We start from the raw sequence: 21,554 nt of genomic DNA on the forward strand, positions 1-21,554 counted from the left end.
GGAATTAAAGGCATGTGCCACCATGCCGGCTGATCTTATTTTTATGTGTATGAGTGTATTGCCTGCAGGTAGGTAGGTGCACCCATGTGGTTCAATGCCCTAGGAGGTCAGAAGAGGATTTTGAATTCCCCTGGAACTGGAGTTATGGATAGTTGTTAGCTGCCATGTGGATACTGGGAATCAAGGTCCTCTACAAGAGCAGCCAGTACACTTAACCACTGAGCCAGTTCTCCAGCCCCTCCCTTTGATCTTAAATGTGTTCATTTGTAAAGTAAATGCCTGGTGTATAGCACACACCCACCATCCCAGCAGGGTGACCAGAGGATCAGTTCAAGGTCATCCTCCCTTACGTAGTGATTGAGGCCAGCCTGTGCTACAGGAGGCCCTGTGGAAGGGAGGGAGGGGAGGAAGAAAGGTTGGTCCTGAGCAAGCTAGGTGACTCAGTGGATTTTATTTGTATTTATATTTTATGTGTATGTATTTCCTGCATGTAGGTAAGTGTACCCAAGTCATGCAATGCCTGCAGAAGTCAGAAGAGGCTGTCAGATTCCCTGGGACTGGAGTTACAGACAGTTGTTTGCTACCATGTGGGTTCTGGGATTCAAACCCGGGTCTTCTGCAAAAAGTGTTCTTAACTGCTGAGCCATCTCTCCAGCCCCAGTGGATGTTATTTTTAAAATTAAAAATAAGCTGAGTGTGAGCCAGGCATGGTGGCGCATGCCTTTAGTCCTAACACTTGAGAGGCAGAGGCAGGCAGATCTCTAAGTTCAAAGCCACCCTGGTGTACATAGTGAGTTCCAGGCCAGTTGGGGCTACTGGGAGACACTATCTCAAAAAACATCAAAAATTAATAAGCTGAGTGTGGTGGCACACACCTTTGGTTGCAGCATTAATGAGGCAAAGGCAAGTGGATCTCCATGGGCTCAAGGCCAGCCAGGTTTACAGAGGTCCCCTGGGCTGGGGCTACAGGGAGACCCTGTCTCAAAAGGAAGAAATAACATTAAACAGTACCACCCTTGGCTTGTAACCTCCTGCCACCCTTGGTCCCCAAATTTGTTTGGGGCAAGGCAGCCCTTTCTGACCTAATGTGGTTGGTGACATGCTTACAACTTGCTTGTCTGCACGTGAGCAATGCCCCAGCAGGACATAGGTCTGGACCCCCCCACCCCACACCAGCCCCAGGAGGCAGGTAGGAGAGCCTGAAGTGCTGGGTTCCCACATGGGTGACAGGGATTTGGGTCTCCAGAGTCTGCACTTGCTGTCTTTCCCCATAGACCTTAAACATACACCCCCAGAATATTCTAGAACAGGCCAGGAACCTGCCTGTCAAGGGCCAGATGGCAGTGTTCTCAGCTTTGAGGACTTCAGTGGTTTCTCTCAGACCTACTGGATTCTGCTGGCCACATACGCCAGTTTGATGGCTGTGGTCGCGTCAGTAAAACTTTACAAAAATCAAAGCAGGGCCAGCTTGTGCCCTGGCCCACTACTGCCTTATCAGGGCGTTTTCTCATCTGCCTCACCTCTCGCCCCCAGTGCTTAGGAAGAGCATCATCAAGCAAAAACATACTGAAGGGGATGGAACACCGGCACGGTGGCTAAGACATGCATGGGTGCACTTACATACATGCAGACAGAACACTCATACACATGAAGTAAAAAATAAAATTTTGGGTTGTTTTTTTTTTTTTGAAACAGGTCTCCCTGTAGCCCTGGCTGCCCTGGAACTCACTATGTGGACCAGGCTGCCCTTGAACTCAGATCTGCCTGCCTCTGCCTCCGAGTGCTGGAATCAAAGGTGGACGCCACCACACCTGGCACAAATTTTGTTTTTAGAGAAACAACTCTTCAAATATATCTGCGAAATAACATTTATTCTGAGAATCTAAAACCTGCACAAAGAATATTGAACTTTAGAAAACATCTATAGACAGTTTTGTTGTTTCCCCCCTAATGTTTACAATCCTACAAAGAAAAAAATATGGCCCTTTTAAAACAGTGCGCCCCAGACTGCGCAGCTATGTGGCTCAGTCTCCCTGTTCCGCTGAGGTATTGCTACAAACTTTGGTAAGTTAGAAAAAAAAAAATGCAACAAAAGCCAACGAATGAAAAGCAAACCGCAAGGTTCCATCTCACACACAAACTACAAGAAAAATTCATTTCAAAAAAGCATTCATTTGATTTAACAAAAACAACTTGTAATTCTCAAATTGCTGAGTTTAAAAAAAAAAAAAAAAAAAATTGGAACTAAATCAATGCAACTTAAACCTCCACAATTCCAGCCAAGGTGGGACACCTGGACAGCCAGTTTCCTAGCCAGGTTTCCAAATTTGTTCGGCATTCAGTGCTGAAGACAGTGAGCCCAGTCTACAGAGAGATGCAGCCACCCAAAGGCACTTGACCAGCTTCTGCTTGTTGGGTCCCCTGGCCTGTCCCACGTGCAGCCCTCACGAGAGTCCAGTCCCGCTGAGGTAGTGTCGGCTGCGCCACAGGGACAGAGGCATGAGAGGAAATGGCGGAGGCCAGGGCTGAAGCTGGGCTGGGGCTGTCCACGTCTCCCTGAGGACAGCTCTCAGGAGGATGTGCCCAGCTTTGACCTCAAAGAGGCCAAGGTCACAGACTGTTACGGATTGTTCTAAACTGTTCTAGGCAGCCAGACAGCTGGCTAGCTGGTCGGCAGTGGGGACTTCTGAAAGCTGACTTTAAGGTCCAGTCCATGGCCCAAGGTTTCTAACTCCATCTTCCAAAAGAAAAAATAGTCATGGAGAATTTTCTGTCTTGCAGATCAATTGCAGGCTTTGTATAAACAAAGAAAAATGAAACAAAAACCAAAAAAAACCGAGAGTCCAATTGGTACCCAGAACATGAGCATTCCTGGGGATGTCAGATTAACTGAGAACCAGGGAGGATGGTGTCTTGAGGGAGGAAGAACTATGTGTTTTTAAGTTAAACCCACTAAAAAAACCAATGGTGAACAATGGGCTTCTGTCTGGCTTTGGGGATCACCGGCCGTTGCCGTAGCCCGGGAAGAGCTGGTTGAGGATGGCCTGCAGAGGCTGGTTCACGCGTGTGGCGTAGCTGCGACCCAGGTCATAGCGACAGGCAGGGCAGCTGAATACCTGTGCCCGGAAGGACCTGTCCAGACAATCCTGAAAGGCAAGGGCCTGATGGTGACTCAGGGGTCCCTCCTGACCCTCAGGCCTGTTTTCTAGCCCTCAGAGATGCCAAGCTCCCTCCGACCTCCAGGCCTTCCCGACTGCAGAAGCAGGTGGGGTCCCAGAGTGTGGGGACCTGAGGTCTCAAGTCCTTAGGCCCCAAGAGCGTAGACCGGGAATGGGTAGAATAAGGGAACAAGGCCACGTTTTCCAGAACCTTCACCTGGTGCCCTCACCTTGCACACATTGTGTTGGCACACGGTGGTGACAGGCCGGAACACCAGCTCCTGGCAACAGATGCATTGGAAGGCCTCCTCCACCTTGCTCAGGAAGACCTGGAACTAAGGACAGGCAGGAAGCCGAGTGACCTGAGGCCCCAACCCCACACCCAGCAGCTTCTCCTGGACGGATGGACGGAAGGGGAAAAAGACATGTAGGTGGACAGGGAGGCAGGCGAGAGGGGGGATGGACAGGCAGATGGGCAGACAGGCAGGCAAACAGATTGATGGATGGGCACACATCCCTGTGGTTGTCAGGCTGTACTGAACAAGGGGCAGGTAAAAGCATGTGGGGTCCTGGCCTGTGAGTAGGGTGTGGGTCTGACCCTGCCCCAGGACACAGCCCCACAGCCAGGTACCACCTCATTTCTGTGGTGACAGAGGAGCCCCTGCAGTGAAGACTCCTCATGTGCACACAAGGTGGTTTCCTGAAGAGGGCCACCCCTAGGACACTGAAGTCACTGGCAGGAGGGCCTAGCAGGGACATTTGAGTGGCACAAAAGCAGCCCATGCAACCCTGGACGGACAGACAGCTGTGAGAAATCAGTCTATCCACACAGTACTATTACTCAGCTAGGAAAAGGAAAGGCATTCTCACACCAGTGTTGAGCCCCCCGACACAATGCTCAGACACAATACACACACTGCAGGCTCTACTCCCAGAAGCCGGGTCCAGGAAGGGGCAGGGGGAACATCGTGGAACGGGACAAAAGGTTTGGGACTCTTAACCCACCGGACCATCCTGGAGGGACTTGAGCACTTCGTTCCACAGCTTGGCATTGGTCTTGTCATCCTTGATAAGACTGTGCTGCTGCGGGGGCAGGGTGTGCGGCTCCAGCTTTGTCTTCTTAGATGTACGCATGGCTGGGCTGCCCTGGCCTGGGGGACAGAGCGAGGCTGTGAGGACACACAGCACCCAGGGGCGGTACAAGGGGCAGTGCCGCCAGGCTGCGCACCCACCTGCACACTTCCGCTTCCACTTGCCCTTCTCAGGTGTCGAGGGGTCAGCAGGCTCCTGCTGCAAGGCCTTGGAATGTTTCCCAGTCCCCTTCTCCTTGTTGGCCAGGGCTTCCAGGTAGCCTTCAGGGTACTGTGGGGATGGGACAGGAGGGGAGTGAGCCGGGACCCCACCCTGCATACCTGGTGGCCCAGCACATGGGAGGTGTAGGCAAAAGGATTAGGAGTTCAGGGCCATCCTGAGCTATAGCAAGTCTGAGACCAGCCCGGGCTCCATGAGACCCTATGGCTCGATCAGTAAATAAAGGAGAGGCCCAAATAAAAATAATAAAAGAGCTCCAGGCCAGCTGGGGCTACAGGGAGACCTGTCACAATCAATCAAGAGCCTGGTGTGGTGGCGCACGCCTTTAAACTCAGCACTCAAGAGGCAGAGGCAGGTGGCTCTCTATGAATTTCAGGCCAGCCTGGTCTACATAGTGACTTCCAAACCAGCTGGGGCTACAGGGAGACCTGTGTCACAAGACCAAAGAAAAACCGAAACTCCTTAAGTGTCCGGTCATGTGTGCCCTTTTTTGCAATCAGCTTGGAGCTTATTCAGTGCCAGTTCAGGGAATGTTCCCCCTGGGAAGACAAAAGCAGCCCAGGGACCTTCAGGCCTATGGGCCTATCTGCCTGTCCCCACTGCTTCCTGGGGCTTCTAGGAGCTTCTCAGCTGATGATACCAGGGATGGAGGTCAGGAATAGGCAGCCGGCAGAACAATCTGGGGGTGTAGGCACCCACTCTTAACCAGGAGTTTCCTTACTTTGAGTCAAGGCTTAATGTAGCACAGGCTGGTCTCCTACTCCCTATATAGCCAAAGATAACCCCAAACTCCTGATCCTTCTGCCTCACCTCCCCAGTGCTGGGTGACAGGTGTATGACACCACACCTGGTTTATGGGGTGCTTGGGATGGACCCAGGACCTTGTGTGTGTTGGTTGGGCTCCTCCCACCAAACCCCAAGCCCCCTACTCCTACTTCTATACAGAGTCTCTCTACGTAGACCAGGCTGGCCTCCAATTCGCACCCTCCATGGGCTGCATCACAGACCACAGGGACCTGAGTGTGGTAGCAGGAAGGTGCTGGGCACCACATGCAAGGCCCTCCCTTCCCCAGCTTCCCGTGCCAGGCTTGTGGTCCCCGAACCTGCATGGTGAGCCCCAGCTTCCTGATGCGTTCCTTCCCCTCACGTGTCCAGGGCCCCGGCTCATCGTCATCCCGTCTCAGGAGGTAGCGCCACACAAGGAAGCCAGACTTGCCCTTCTCCGGCCAGTACTTTACCACCTGTGGAGTCAGAGCCACAGGGGACTGTGATACGGGGAAGCAGGGGACATGGGGGACCATGACACGGAGATGCAGGAGACACAGGGAATCGAGAGTCATGGGAGACTGTGACATGGGACCACGAAGGACTATGACACAGGGACACCACGCCACGTGGATACTGTGAGCTATAGGTACTATGACATGAGCATTGTGACCCCCAGGGACTTTGGCAGATGGGTACCATGTGTGTGCAGGGCTGCAGCAGGGATGCTGGCTCACCTTGTAGATGCCGTCATAGCGGTTGCCCTCGGCCGGTGCATACTTGCTGTGTTTCCCGCCCTTCATGTTGCGCACCACACGTACTGGTTTCCCAGAGCGCCAGTCCTTGGCCTCTGCCCCTTCCCGGTCGTTGATTGGGGCACTGCAGTTGAGTGCCAGTGCCCTGTGGGCAGACAGGTGGGGTCACATCCCAGCACCTAGAAACACACCTGGCCCTCTTCACCAAAGGGTACTGAGGCAGGTAGGTGGCACATGCTGGAGCCAGGCCAAATGCTGCCAATGAACCTCAGGCTCTGAAGGTCCCAAAAGGCCGGGTGTGGAAGGCCTGGTCCCCACTGGAAAGCTAGATCATTACGCCTGGTTCTAGGAGTGTGTGACTTCCTCCCATGTTCACAGCGGCCACATATTCACACCACATGCACCCCCTAGTGGAGGCCTCAAAGCAAAGGGGCCCATCCATGTCTACACTGAACCAAGAAACCTTTTTCCTATCACAACCTGACAGCCCTGACTGTAACTAAATGCATTCTTCTACACAGTGAGTTCCAGGCCAACTGTGGCTACAGGAAGCCCTGTCTTAAAAATTTCACAAGGTCTCAAGTCTTCAGCCACTAGGAGCTGCGGCCAGAGTGTGAGCACAGCCATGTCTATACTGACCTGTTGGTGTTGGTCAGTTTCTGGTCACAGGACTGTTCTGCTGTCCGCTTGTTACCAGAAAGGTCTCTGCCGCCACTGCCCGTGTATGTGAAGAAATTCCCGTGGTCCTGTAACAGGCGAAGTGCCGTGTGACCCCTTTGCATGGAGACAAGGGACAAGAAGCCAAAGAGCCCCCAACACAACACCTACAACAAAGGCACTTGAGGCCTCAGACTTGAGTGCTGCCCGCTGCCGAAATGAGGCAGCGGTTCACCAAATTAGACACAGTTAACAACTGTGCTTCTGCAGACACGGGATTGAAACGAGCAGAGCCATTCAGACACCACAGGCAGCAGCCTGAGGACGGAGCAAAGTGCACTGTCAAAAGACACGCGGACTGAGGCCCGGCTCTGTGGCGGGATGTTACTCCGTCCTGGGAAGTTTCAGGCACCTGCTCCAACATGGATGGGCCACGTAGGCATGGTGTTCCGTGACACAAGGCAAAACACAGGACACACAACCCAGGGTCCGGTTCCGAGAGAGCCACAGACAGGAAGTGGGATGGAATTAGTGTGGGATAAGAACAGAGCTTGATGTGAATAAAAGGTTCTGGAGATGGATGGTATGGATGGATGCAGTCACGGAGCTTTCTGCTGCGGAACCCTAAGGATCCCCCTCAACTGAGAGGGCGTTATGAACCCCCATGGCCACCCAGGGGTGCTGAATTTCACTCTGCCACGCTCTAAGAGCCCACCCTACTTCTAAGCAGCCATGTGCTGCACGCAGAGAAAGACCAGCCAGTTGCCTCCCTGGCTGGGGCTCACGTCACTTGTCCCTAGCTTCTACAGCACCTGCTTTACTCCTGGGAAATCAAAGCCTGGTACGTTTGTGCTCAAAGCAAGTTAAGTGTCACCTGAACATGGCAACAGCTAAGACAGCACCAGGCAGCAGCAGGAAGACAGTGCCCAGTGAGGAAACGCTAGCAAGTCAGGACGGAAAAACAGGTAGAGACTCCCGAGGCCACTCAGGGCTCAGGCTCGGACAGACGTGAATCCCAACCATGGTGTGGGCGGAAATCAGACTGGAAAGCCACACTGTGGCTGGTGGAGGACCAGGTATGTCATTGTCCCTGTGACTTTGGAGTTGACAGGTCGCCAGTGCCCACACTCACCACGTCATCCTCATAGCCACCTGCCAACACGAGTGAGTAGGCGCCATCATTGCTACGGCCGTGGATGCCCGCCACGTGGGGCCGATGCACACCTGACTCGCTGACCTACGAGAGCCACAGGCACGCTCAGGAACTCCTGCCACAACTGCCACCCAGCCCTAGCTTCCCAGGGGACGATTGACAACCAGGGCACCCCTGGCCTATGCCCACTGTGACACAGGGTGGCAGGGAGAACCCTACTCAGTGTTTCCCTGCCTGAGTCACATGAAGGAACCGCCAATGTGCTCCAAACGGAAGCTATGAGGGGTTAGTAGGTACCTGGACTCGGAAACGCCACATGGTACCCACAGGGACACCGGGGATCGGCCCATAGTGGTTGGAGGGGACGATGGTACACTCCTTAGTACGGCCTACGCACGCCATGCCCTGCCGCGGAAAGGGGTGCATGAGTGGAAGGCGGTGTAGGGTGTAGGGGGAAAGGAGTGCTCAAAGGGAAAGGGGGATGCGAGTGCTGGAGCAGAGGGCAGATGGGGGATGGGAGACTGGACAGTGACAGGACCGGGAAGCAAGAGGATGGAGGGAGGACAAGATACGGATGGGGATGCAGGACTTCGGTGAGGAGGGGACACAGGGATGGAAGGGCATCAGGGAGATGGAAGAGAGAAGAACAGGATACAGTAGGAGGTGGGGGTGGGGGCAGAGACGGGACACAGGAAGGGGACAGGAGGGATGCCATACTTTGCCCCAGTCCCGCTGGGAGGACGAGGTGGCAGACGCCATCTTGGCCTTCTTCTTGCTCTTTCTGAGCCTCTCCCCGGCCTGAACCACCTCACTGGAATCAATCCGGCAACCAGGGCAGTACCTGCGCAACAGGGCCGTCACCTCCTGCACATGGCCCAGGAGCACCCAGCCCATGTGCAGCAGGACAGATGGCAACACCTTCCCCATGTTCACCCAGGTTGGACACAGTCTCGAGTCCCAGGAAACATACTGGGCTAGAGCATACCCACTGTTGTGAAATAGTCTATGGTACACGGGCTGGTGAAATGTCTCAGAGGGTAAAAGGCCTGACCCGAGTTTGAGCTATGGGACCCATATGGTAGAAGTAGAGAACCAACTCCCAAATGTTCACACATACACAATCACATGTAATGAATTTTTTTGCTGGGCATGGTGGCGCATGCCTTTGATCCCAGCACTGGGAGGCAGAGGCAGGTGGGTCTCTGTGAGTTCAAGGCCAGCCTGGTCTACATAGTGAGTTCCAGGACAGCTGGGGCTACAGGGAGACCCTGACTCAAAAAGAACTCCCCCCCCAAAAAAATTTTTTAAAGAATACCACAGAACTACAGCCCCATCAGTTTAGTTTTGAAGCAGAAATAGAAATTCCAAAGGCAGGCAAGGCACGCACACGTAACCCCAGCACTCAGAAGGCTAGGGGATGGTACTTGGCAGGACTGCTGCCAAGTTGAAGCCAGACTGGGAACAGAATCAGATGCTGCCTAAGAAACTTGCTGAAAAAAAAACAAGAAAAGCCAGGCGTGGTAGCACATGCCTTTAATACCAGCACTCCAGAGGCAGAGGCAGGTGAAGCTCCCCGAGATCGAGGCCAGCCTGGTCTACATAGTGAGTTCCAGGCCAGATGGGGCTACAGATAAACCCTGTCTCTAAAATAAAAAGTAAAACCAAACAAAAGGAAAAGCCCACTGTGAGGGTAGGGACACAGGGCCATTTGACAATGACTTTTCTCTGTTGGAGCCTCAGTTTCCCCATCTGCACAGGGTTGGGCAGACTGAGAACAGGGCTTCTCTGCCCACAAGAGAAGATTCAGTCAACTCAGGCAGGTCAGAACCTCCCCCAGTTGATAACACTAGAGGGTAAGGAGTCCAGTTCTGCTTTTCCAGGTCCCCTGAGGTACACTCCCCAAGTGGTAGCCACCAAACTCAATGACATGGCAGGTTTTTTTTTTTTTTTTTGAGCACAGGAGGGCATCAGGCCAGGTCCTCCTGCCTCTGACACCCAAAGCCCTTGGCTTACAGGAAGGAGCATGTGCAGCCACAGGGGATTTGGGAACAGGGATTTGAACTCAGGAACTCATATTTGTGCCACAAGACATCTTACCCGCTGAGCTGGCTTGCTGTGGGGCTTTTGGTTGTTACTGAGATAACCCGTGTCTGACCCCAGCAGCCACTCACCACTCAGGCTCAGTGGGGACGCTGCTTAGCTTGGGCTCCAGGCAGTAGAGGTGGAAGGCCAGGTCACACTCATCACACAGCAGCTGCTTGTCGGGGGCCTCACGCTGGCCACACACGTGGCAAGCGCACTTGCGACACAGCTTGCTTTCGTCGTCTTTGCAGTAGCGGCAGGATGGGCCACTCTTCCCTGTGTGCCGGAGGGCAGGAGGGGCTGCAGCAGGCCACCATGCCACCAGGGGGGAACCGCCCCCCAACCCTGGGCACAGAGACAGAGACTGGGGACTCACGTCGCGAGGGGCTGGCAATCAGAGGGCTCCCCTCGCCTGGGCGCTCGATCTTGAAGACTTCATCCACAAAAACGATCCGACAGTCCTTGAGGTAGGAGCCGCCCCTGTGGGAGAACATCCCAGAAGGTTAGAACACTGCAGTCCAGCCTGTGATCCCTAGTACTCAGGAGGCTGGAGGACATCTTGAGTCCAGGCTCTGGTCTGTGTTTGTAATGTGGGCATCTGTATGCCAAGCGTTACCTCTGTGACCAGCCTCACTTCCTGACCTACTTGGGGTCTCTGTTCATGGCTGCCCATAGGCTTCCAGAACTCTCCTACCTCCACCGCTACCTCCCTGCTGGAGCCCTGAGATGGCAGATGCACTCCTCGGCGCATGGCTTTTATATGGGTGCCAGGGATTCGAACTCAGGTCCTCACATTTGTACAGCAAGCACTTGTACCCACTGAGCCCTCTTGCCAGCCCTAGCCCAGGAGTCTGAAGACAACCTGGCAACTTAGCCAGACCCTGCCCCCACCCCCAAAAGCCAGATGCCCTGGGGACACAAACACAACCACACACAGAGCAGCCATGCCCCTGCTGGCAGAGCTCAGGGGCCGACTCTCATGCACACCCTCCTGTAGCTCAGGATAACGTATGGGAGAGCACACGTAAGAGTCCAGAAAGCCAAGTCTGATGGCCTCCAGGCTGATGTGGGGACAAAAGGACATCAGGGGCACGCCACTCACGCCAGTGTGACATTGGCATACAGCTCCCGTGCCGTCCTGGTCTGGCGCTTCCTGCGGATCTCAGCATCATACCAGAAGCCACGGTTCTTAGGGAAGTCCACGTTGTAGTTGACCATGACCACCTGGCCCACCTCCAGCTCCTGCCATGGCAGGACAGTGCGAGCTCGGGCTCGGATATCCTTAGCATGGATGAACACCACACCATCCTCCGGGTAGCTATGAGCAAAGGCCACATTAGCACCACAGGGCCACTCCATGTGCTGTCAATTCAGCACGGGGAGCCACATCCCAGTGGTCCCAGTATCTGCCTGCTGTCCAGGTATGAGGCCACGTAGCTATGAGACATGATGGGCCAGGGACATAGTCTTCAAAAGCAACTCATCCTTATCCCGGACAGAATGACACTATTAAATCAGGAGTGGGGTGGGGATGACCCCCAGGTCTTCATAATAGAGGGGACAGAGTGTGCAATGCAAATGTGGTGACAAGGCAGCCAGGCGCCCGGGAACCCCGAAGATGGCTGAACGCCCCCCCACCATAAGTAGCGGGAGGCAGAGGCAGGTCCCCCCAGAGACACTGAGAAGCCTTCATCTTGGACGGTGGCACCAGGAGAACCAGTCATATTGACCATTCAGAGTGGCACTTAGGGCCAGGCGTGGTGGCACACGCCTTTAATCCCAGCACTCGGGAGCCAGAGGCAGGCAGATCTCTGAGTTCGAGGCCAGCCTGGTCTACATAGCAGTTGGGACAGCTGGGACTACAGGGAGACCATCTCAAAAAGACCCCAAAAAAAAGAGTGGTACTTAGGGGACAGCAGCCAAGGGGACACACACGTTAGTGACTGGGCAGACAACATGTGCATAGACAATAGAATGGGCGTTAGGCTGAGCACAAGTCTCTATGTAGGTGTGCAGGAGCATTCTGCTAGCCACGGGAAAAAAACAAACCAAAGCTGTGAAAACCACACAATGCAGTGACATGGGTGCCAACACCCAACATCCACTCCTTCCCAACAAGTCACTAAGGGACTGAAGGGAAATACTCCCTTTGGCTCTGCTGCTATGGCCCATAGGCAGCTGCTAGCTGTGACTGGTGGCAATAAATCTTTATTGACAAAGCCAAGTACAGGGCTACAGTATGGTGATCTCAACCAGGACGTGAATTTTTGCCAGCTGTCCAGACAGGTGAGTGCGTGCTGCCTAGTTCTCTGACCCAAGTGGACAGTGGCCCTCCCTCCAGTCAGGGGCTACAGACAGAAGCCCTGGCATAACTGGGGAGCTTCAGAGCGAACTGATGATCAGTGAAGCCATTAGTGCAGAGGGCTTCCATCTGTAGGACTCTGGCCATATGAGGCCCCCCACAACCAAGGACACAGTTCCACCCAGCTTCCATGAACATTAGGAATGAATCTAGGATCCAGGACATGCCCCTTGAACCCAGTGACCTCAGGCTAGGGCCATCCCAGATGGGCTATGACCCCAGTCACGCATGTGGAAGCCTCACGTCCTTGAACCCAGTAACCTCAGGCTAGGGCCGTCCCGGATGAGCTGTGACCCCTTCACACATGCGGAACCCTCACGTCCTTGCCAGTGACACAGAAACAGGGATAGACTGAGGGGCTCAGCTCGTTCCTGGGGGTCCCACCAGCCACACCATCATCTTGGGAGGCTGAAAACGGGGTGAGCCTGGCAGGACTGTGGAACTTGGGCACTGGCCGTACAGACACTCACTCATCGTATTTGATGCGGTACATGATGGTGTCCTCTGGGGTCGGGCTGGCACTGGAGCTACAGGGCACATCCTGGCCAGGGGCCTTCCTCAGAGCCTGCACCACCTGGGCCTCAAACCAGGCACCCAGGTCATTGTCCCGGACGTCCACATACTCATTGACCTGTGAAGAGGCAGGGAAGCTCAAGGGACCTGGTGGCTGTGCAGAAGACCCCCCCCAGGCTGACAAGCTTGGGGTGTGGGGCCCAGCAGGACAGAGCTGCACTGGGCCTTCTGGGCCTCAGAGGCAGGCAGGTCTTGCTCTGCTGCCCAGCTGGCCTCCAACTTTCAATCCTCCTGCCTCAGCCTCAGTATAGAACAGCAGGCGTGGGTCCCATCCCTTGCCTTCCAGAGCACAGAGCACAGGGCTGCACCTTCTGAGGGGCATCCCAGGCCCTGCAGGGTACTGAGCAGCATCCCTGGCTTCCACAGAAGAACTCCACCAGCACAGCTGGCACATGTGTCCCCAGAGGTAAGAAGCCAAGACTTTGTGAACCGCAGGCCCCAGCAGGGTTTAACCCACCACAAAGAGGTCCAGGAACACCATTTGGCCTCCAGGTGCAGCAAGAGGCAGGGCTGGCCCCAGGCATGTAGGGTGAAGATGGGCATTGTGCAAACCTGAGGGGGTGAACCCCAGAAAGAGGATAATATCCTGCAACCCACAGTCATGGGGGACTCACCTTGTACAGCCCCAGTTCTGTCTCCTCCCACTCGACCTTCTCCCCTTCAGCTGACTCGCCATGTGTGGAGGACTTGTCCGACTCACTCTGGCCCAGGCAGCAGCCAGAGTCAGTGTCTGAGAGCTCCGAGTCGCGCTCCTTGGTGCTGGGAGGCAGTGCCAGGCTCTGGCGCACCAACAACTGGATTGTGTCATTGAGGCGCACGTCGTAGTCAAAGAGGGTGTGGCCATCCTCCATCTGTGGGGATGCCCAAGACAGACGAGGTTGGTCTGAGACCGGGTGGGCAGAGATTGGCGGAGTGGACAGTGGCCAGTCCCCTGATGTCCAAAGTCTGGGAAGGCTGGAGTGCCACACAAAGCAAAGACCAGAAGATTGCTCCTGGCACACCAAGCACCACCAGTCCACACTGCAGCCCTGGGATGCTCAGGTCACTAATGAGGGCAGTTGGTGGCACAGGCAATGTGGGCTGAGTGCAGACAATCCCACCACATTCCATGAGACTTGCTGGGCTAATACTAAGGAGAGTATTGGGGTTACAAAAAGGGTTTCACACACCCTAGGCTGACCTCTACATCCCAAGGGCTAGGAAGACAGGTAGAGGCCATGGGGCCCATTTTCTGTGGTGCTGAGGGACTCTCACACTGGACAGCTCCTGGCATAGAGTGGGCAGAGGCCAGGGCTACCACCTAGCACCCTGAAGGGCCCAAAACATCCCATGGTGCTCAGGGTTCCCACCCTATTTCCTTTCTAAAGCTTGGGCCATCTCCCACAGACCCTGTCGTTATATCTCTGGGGACAGGGCTGTGGCCAGTGTCAGGGGTAAATTTAGCAGGTGACCCCAGAGTTTGGGGTGTTAGCTCCCTCAGCCGCTCACCCATGTCCCCAGGGAGGCTGGAGACTGTCCAGCTGTGATATGCAGGTCCTGGCCTACCCTGATGGCAGAGCCACCTTGGGGAGGCCCTTCAGGAGGGGGAAGGGGTATGTCTGCCTCACAGGTCTGGTCAGGGTTCCTTTGTCATGCAAACAGGACCCCCAGATCCCTGGGGACAGGCCACACTTGGTAGGCCCCAGAGGACAATGCAGGAAAAGGGGGTTGGGGAGGGATTGTGGGGGGTTGTGGTAGGATGGAAGGGAGTGTTCCAAGAAAGGATGGGGGTAGGAAAGGGTGGGGGGAGGGGGATGGATGGATGGGAAGGATGGGGTTTACGGGAAAGACTGGGGAGTTATAGGAAAGAATCACGGGGTGGGGCCACTGGCTTTCAGGGAAGGATGGGGGAGTGTGGGAAAGGATGGAGAGACAACAGGAAGGATGGCAGGAACAGAAGGGTAAAGGACTGCGGGAACCAGCTAGGAAAAGGAAGGACTGTGGAAGGACTGCGGGAACCAGCTCTGGGACCAGGAAGGACTGCGGAAGGACTGCCCAGGACTGCGGGAGGGGAACCGGCTCTGGGAACGGGAAGGACTGCGGGAACCAGCTCCGTGGGAATGGGAAGGACTGCGGGAAACAGCTCCATGGGAATGGGAAGGACTGCGGGAATGGGAAGGACCTCGGGAACGGGAAGGACTTCGGGAACTTCAAGAAAGCCCGCGGGAACCCAGGGGGAACCCAGGTGGAACCGCAGGAACCCAGGAAGGACCTCGGGTCCTGCAGATACAAGGTAAGGATGCCAGGATGGACAGGGGTCTGCAGGAAGGCAGACACCCACATGCACATGCACAAGCTCTCTCTCTCTCTCTCTCTCTCTCTCTCTCTCTCTCTCATACACACACACACACACACACACACGCACGCACGCACGCACGCACGCACGCACACACACAGTATCTGTAATATGCACAGCTAAGCCAAGTCCTTCCACAAACAGCAATACATGCCTGTGTTCCATCTGCACACTGGAATATTACTCAGCCAAGAACAGGAGCACAGCTCGGACAGCAATGAAGACACCTGACCTGCACACACAATGTACATACAAACTAAAAAAAGAATTTAAGTACAAAGTGGTAGCTGGTAGTGGTAGCTAACTGGTCACTATGGACAGCCAGGATGAACAGCAACCAGGGTAGGCACCTGGACTATATCTGCTCACTTGCCTCAGACCTGCCAGATCCCTACCAGGCTGCCCGTACCTTGGAGTCACAGGCCTGCATGCATCAGGAGGGGAGCACTGTCTATTCCCTGTGCCACGGGGCCTGTAGAGATGGCAGAGGGCCCATGCAGGGCAGAAAGGGCTGGAACTAGCTTGGGGCAAGCTCATCAGCAACTCTAGCTACAGGCTGTAACTCACAAGGCCAGTCAGGCTACTTCCTGACAACACTTCTGGAACTCTCAGAAGGGCACCATGGAGCCCTTATGCAGGTAAAAACCTGCATAAGCATGTGGCAGGAACCAGTGGCAAGAGGAAGTGCCCCCCACCCACATCCCACTAGTCCAGCAGCTGGGAGAAAATTTCAGGGGGCAGAAGCACCAGGCCAGGCTCTGCTCACCCTCAGCATGGGCTAGCACATTGAGTGAGGCTGCCCCCCAAGTCCCTAAAATTCCACCTCAGGGCTAATGACTGAAGCTAGGGAAAGCTTGGAAACCCAGGTCAGCCACACCCAGCCTAGTTTCTAAGGTTAAAAATTAAACCCAAGCGGGGGCTCAGTGGGCAGAGTGATCACCAAACACGGAGGAAGCCCAGCACCCCAAAAACCAGGTGACATACACCTATCATCTTAGTACTCAGGAGGTGGAGGCAAGAGGATCAGGAGGCAGGGTCATCCTTGGCTACATTAAGAGTTTGGGGCCAGCTTGGCCTATGTAAGACCCTGTCTCAAAAAAGCAAAGGTGAATAGGATGGCTAAGCGGACAAAAACTCACTGGACCATCCTGAGCTATACCTGGGGAATCCCTAGCAGGAGACAACTAACTCCCGAAAAGCTGTCCTCTGACCTCCACACACATAACAACAAAATAAAACTCTGAGACAAGGCCTTGATCCTACAACCCCAGTAGCTAGGGGTGACAGAAGTCACCACCATGCTCAGCCATAAACTAAGAGGTGCTGCCAAGTCTATTCACCACGGAACCCAGGCAGGTGGGCTGTGAGGAAATTCCAAGGAGAAAGCAAGCTATGAATCTTCTAGAAACTTCTAGTATCTTCCGAGTATAGCCCACTTACATGCCTGTGTGCATGCATGCCTGCAGTAGGTTGGTTCCTGTGGCTATCAGCCACATACTGCAGCTCTTGGCCTGTCCCCACCCGCCTGTCCCCTTGCTCGCCTCCCCGTGGCCAGCTGTGTTGTAGTAGCCCTGGCTGGGGAAGTTGCGTCAGAAACCGGAAGCCTCTGCAGGCTCCCAGACAAAGCCACCACGTGGGGGAGAGTCAAAGGGGACCAGAGGTGGCAGCTCAGGCTGCCAGGCTTGCTTGGGGCAGTTTCTCTAGTTATAAAAGCTATACTGTCGCAAAGTGGTGCAATCTGTGAGATTGAGGCCAGCCTGGGCTACATAGCATGCTCCAGGCCAGCTGGGGGCTACAGGGAGACTCTGTCTCAAAAGAGAACGAAGAAAAGTTGTGGGGTCTGGGAGAAGACAGATGAAACTGAAGTTCAGGACTCAATTCCAGTCCAGGCTAGAAAGAAAAACGGGTGGGGTGCAGGAGGTAGAGCTCCCCCAACCTGCGCAGGCCTGAGTTCATCCCCACCACCACATAAACAGGTGTGGCGCTCAGTACCTGGCTCAAATTCTAGAACGTTGAACTACAAGCCCAAAATGCGGAGAAATTTCCCCAGCTCCCCACAGTTGGCAGAGTGAAGGGCTCAGTGCTAATCATACACCGGGTGGAGCAAAATCCATTTTGGGGGGTTGAGTCGCCATGGCAGGAAGGGGATCCGGACATGTGTCCCCACAACACCCCACACACCCTTGTCCTTGGGCCAAGATCTCTGGGCATAGGAGACCTGACAGCAGAGGGCAGCAGCACCCAACTCAACCAGCAAGTTGGGGATGGGCCCCTTATAGGGTGACTTTGGGTGACTTCAGATGACTTCAGAGCTACTTAGCAGCAGCCACGCACCCCTCCACCAGGGACCATAACGCCAGCACCAGCTACTGCCGCCAGAGGACACAAAAGGAACAAGCCCAACCAGGTGCTGACCATAGTCAAATGTGGGCAGCTGGGCTCAGAAAATGAAAATGGCCAGTTTTCAACACAGGGTGGAAGAGAGGGAGCGCAGCGATGGGGGGGGGGGTACAGGACGGGACAGGGACACTCCCATAAGGGGAGCTCCCCAAGATTGCAGGGAATTCCCAACTCCTGATCACCATCAAGCTCTTAAGTGGATTCTAGAAAGTTCTCTAGAGGGGTCTGATGTTTCATGGATACAAGCCTGTGGGTTTACAAAGCAAAACCTGGTCATGCCAGGTGAAGATGGTAAACCAAACTTTAAACTTGCAAAACTCTGTTGACCACTTCTAGCCCGTTCCTCTAGAGAGACAGTTTAAAAGGGAAAAGGGGGACTCCAAAAAAAAAAAGAAATCAAACTGATGCTGGCTGTGGTGGTGCATGCCTTTGATCTCAGCACCCAGAACTCTGGAGGCAGAGGCCGGAAGATCTCTGTGAGATCAAGGCCAGCCTGGGCTACACAGTGAGTTCCAGGACAGCTGGAGCTACAGGGAGACCCTTACTCAAAAACACAAAAACCAAAAATCCATTAAAAGCAAAGACTGCAACCAGCAGGGGCCAGGTGGCCACTGGTGTAGAAAGAGGAGACCTTCCCTTTGTTAGCAGAAGTTTCTCCTTCCCGGACTGGAGGGGGATGAGGGGGATGGGGGGGTGAGGAGACACACAGTTTGGTGGCTTTGGGAGGCAGGGTGTCCGGAACAAAGCTTAGGGGATGGGAAGCTGGGGCTACCCCAACTTTACCTGTTTGCCTCTATAAAACAGTCTCTGCAGGTGAGGTTCCACGCGAAACAGCTCTTGAATCTTCTTCCTCAGCTCCTGCACTTTTGTCAGCCTGGACAGAGAGTCCACAGTGTGGGTCTCCTTCCCATCCATGGTCCGGACCTGGATCCACATGGTGATGGATGCTAAGCTGATAGAAAAGGAGAGGGGAAGAGGGCTGGTCAGTGTGTCCAGCCCCCTACCAGGCCAGGCAATCAGGGATCCTCTAGTTGCTTTCTTTCAAGTGGGTTTATTAAACTAATCAACTCTTAAGACCCCTCCTCCTGGCTTCCTGTTCCCTATATACGGAGTAGATGGCACCCTGGAAGGCCAGATGACATGAATTAGGCACCTAATGTTTTTAACGAGGAGCAAGTGGTTAAGACTTGAATGGGGCCAAAGACATCTTGGAGGCTTTCAAAAGGGGAGAAAAAAACGCCAGGCATGGTGTTGCAACCTTTGATCCCAGCACCCGACAGGCAAAGGCAGGCAGAGCTCTATTTGAGCGAGGCCAGCCTGGTCTACATAGTGAGGTCCAGGCCTGCCTGAGCTACACAGTGAGACTCTCTCTCAAAACAAGACGGGAGAAAAACAAAGTTCAGGGCAGGAGAAAAAACCCTGCTCAGACCGAGAGTGATCGCCTCTGCTCGTTCATTCATTCACCCCACAGGGTCCCATTCACAGAAGGTGGAACCCGCTAACACCAAAGCGGACCAGAACTTCTGTCGTCCGGGAGGGACAACTCGGACACCTAAGGCACGACCCTCACCCCTCGACTTGGGACCCCTAAAGTTCCCGCCCGGCGCCTACCTCGCGCGTGTGTGGAGTGGCGGGGGACACCGCGGTGGCCATGGCAACCGGTCGTCCCAGCCCGGCCACCCCCACGCCCGCGCAGAAACTCACCACGGATCCCTCTCGTAGCTTGTTGGACTTAACTTCCCGCCCCGGAATCCCGACTCTGGACTTTTGCGTTGCGGCTTTTCAAGACGCTCCCACACACAAGGAAACCCACGCCCACACCCTTCCCGGCTGCCCGGGTCTTGCGGCGCTCCTTAAGTTCCGCCCTTCACGGAGTCGCTGCTGATTGGTTCTGCCCAGACCGGACGCCCCTCCCTCCTCGCACGCGATTGGTTGAGCCGCGCCCGGGGAAGTCAGGGCGCGCGAAATCGGGCTCCGGCGCGACAATTGAATCGCGGGGAGCGTCCCGCGCGCAGGCGCAGAACCCGCGTCCGCCCCTCCCGGGCCGCGAGTCACGCGGGTTTCCCGCCGGCTGAGCCAGACCCCCGGGAGTCAGAAAAGGGGTTCAGCATGGTGGACACCCTCAGATTCCCCCTAAGCAGGGTGCAGAAGCATGCATGCGCAGTGGCTCTCCGCAAAGCTCAGGACACGCGTGGGAAAGTTTTGAAGTTTCCCGGCGCGACTTTCTGCGCTGGGCCAGAAAGGAGGTTCAGCGTGGAGGATAATTTTTAGATCCCCCTCAGACCGGGGGCAGAAACACGCATACGCGATGACTGCACTTCTCAAGCAACGCGCGAGGGAACTCTTAAGAAATTTTGCAAAATCCACACACACACAGTGCAACCCTGTGCGCCGGGCCAGAAAGCGGGTTCAGCGAAGAAGACACGCCTTGGATCTCAAGCCAAGTGCACAACCATTCACGTGAAATGGCTACGCAGTGCCTAGGCCACGCGCGAGAAAAGTTTTTTGCAAAGGTTTTGCGCGGTGTCCCGCCGTGCAAGCGTGTGCGCGCAGCCCGAGCCCGCACCCCGCGCCCGGACTCACCTCCGGCGGCAGCGATCCGTACTCCCCTCTCTTCTGCAGTGCCTGGCCCTGGGCTGGGGCTTTGGACCTGGCGATCGTAGGGTGAGACGCGTGCGTGGCAGCGGACCTGACGGTGCCCAGGAGTGCGCGATCGGCTCCTGGCGCGTCCAGCTGCTTGGATTTTTTTCTATTTTCCCGCGAAATCTTAGGGCGTTTTTAGAAGTGTGCAAGGGCTGCAGCGGGAGGCCGGACCGCGGGGAACGAGTGGGTGGGGGCGTGTTCCTAGTTCCTGATTGGCTAGCGCAGTGGCGGGAAGCGAGAAAGAGGGTGGGGGCGTCCCCGAGACTCTGGGATCCACCCCACACAGAGCTCCGCCCAGCAGGCCACGACTCCGCCCTGCCTGCGCTGCTCCACTGGGTGTCCATTTCAGCCAGAAGGCCTGGCCCCCCACTATGCAAACCCCATTGGTATCCCAGGGGTAACCTCTTGAAGAGACCCCTGATCTCAGTGCATTCTGGCTCCTCCTCCGCTGGACACACCTTGACCTCCTAGACCTAAGCCGTCCAGAATCTATGGCCATATATTGCAGGGAAGTTGAGGGGTGTCCCACACCAGACATCTTATACCCCCAAGTTTTGCCGGATTACGCCCCAGCACACAGAGGCACCTACAGGGCCTGCCAGCGCCTCCCCACGCTGCCCACCCGCAGGGATTGTTCTGGCTCGCTTTTCCCGCCTGCTTTTCCCGCCTTCTGCGAGCTGTCCAGGCGGGCAGGGCCGCCCTGCCCCCTCCACCCCGGCCTTCTCCTTCCAACTATCCGTAACCGGTCCTGGGCACCCACAAAGTCTGGGACCTAACCCTATGCAGTGCCCAGGCCACGAAAGGGAACCTGTTTTGTTTTGCTTTGTTGCAAAAGCTTTGCGCAGTACCCAACGGAGCAACCGGCTGGTAGCGGTCTGCGTACATGGGGGTCCCAAGGAAGGTGGATTCTTGTGTGGAGAAGCAAGAAACGATGAATAAACGTTCAGGGTGATTTCACTTGCTGCAAGGTCGGAGTGACCCCTTGGCCAAGTGGGGGCTGGGACTGAGTTCCGGCTGCAGGAATGGCGAAGGCCTGGGCCTCCATGTGGTTCAGGATTAAACCGACTCAGCATGCCTAAAGATCCCGGAGTTGTGGAAAGAGGAAAGCTTAGGGGCAGAGGTGGGGTGAGAAGACCCCAGGCTCCGGCGGAACTCAGAGGCCATGAGAACGACTTTGGTCTCTGCCTCACAGGGCAATAAGCAAAAAGAAAGAGTTCCTTAAACAAAAAAGAACAACTCTGTTTTTGTGAAACAATCTCATGTAGCCCAGGCTGGCCCCAACTCACTGCGTGGCCAAGGATGACCCTGAATTCCTGTCCCCACGTGGCCAGGGGCCACTCCATCCACCCCCCCCGGGGGG

The 21,554-nt window shown here is 55.2% G+C and overlaps 1 protein-coding gene across 4 annotated transcripts; it reads right to left on the reverse strand.

Annotated features, from left to right (window-relative positions):
- Positions 1-1,850: 1,850 nt before the first annotated feature.
- Uhrf1 (ubiquitin like with PHD and ring finger domains 1) lies at positions 1,851-20,366 on the reverse strand. 4 transcript variants are annotated; one of them, XM_008836967.3, is made up of 17 exons: positions 20,135-20,366; positions 18,335-18,498; positions 13,431-13,667; positions 12,714-12,874; positions 10,984-11,199; positions 10,258-10,361; positions 9,971-10,181; positions 8,517-8,640; positions 8,097-8,204; positions 7,779-7,883; positions 6,629-6,735; positions 5,972-6,134; positions 5,573-5,710; positions 4,391-4,520; positions 4,164-4,309; positions 3,389-3,493; positions 1,851-3,146 (listed from the first exon to the last, which is right to left on the reverse strand). In XM_008836967.3, exons 2-17 carry the CDS (start codon positions 18,485-18,487, stop codon positions 3,000-3,002), a joined length of 2,355 nt encoding a protein of 784 aa, XP_008835189.1. In that variant the 5' UTR covers positions 18,488-18,498; positions 20,135-20,366; the 3' UTR covers positions 1,851-2,999. The 4 variants fall into 4 exon arrangements, with proteins under 4 accessions (XP_008835189.1, XP_029421185.1, XP_029421183.1 ...); XM_029565325.1 differs by having other exon boundaries at positions 9,971-10,157; positions 18,335-18,503; XM_029565323.1 differs by having other exon boundaries at positions 18,335-18,503.
- Between the last annotated feature and the right edge of the window lie 1,188 nt (positions 20,367-21,554).

The sequence above is a fragment of the Nannospalax galili genome, unplaced genomic scaffold, assembly GCF_000622305.1.
Source record: "Nannospalax galili isolate Female #2095 unplaced genomic scaffold, S.galili_v1.0 scaffold77, whole genome shotgun sequence".
In the NCBI taxonomy this organism is placed as follows: Eukaryota; Metazoa; Chordata; class Mammalia; order Rodentia; family Spalacidae; genus Nannospalax; species Nannospalax galili.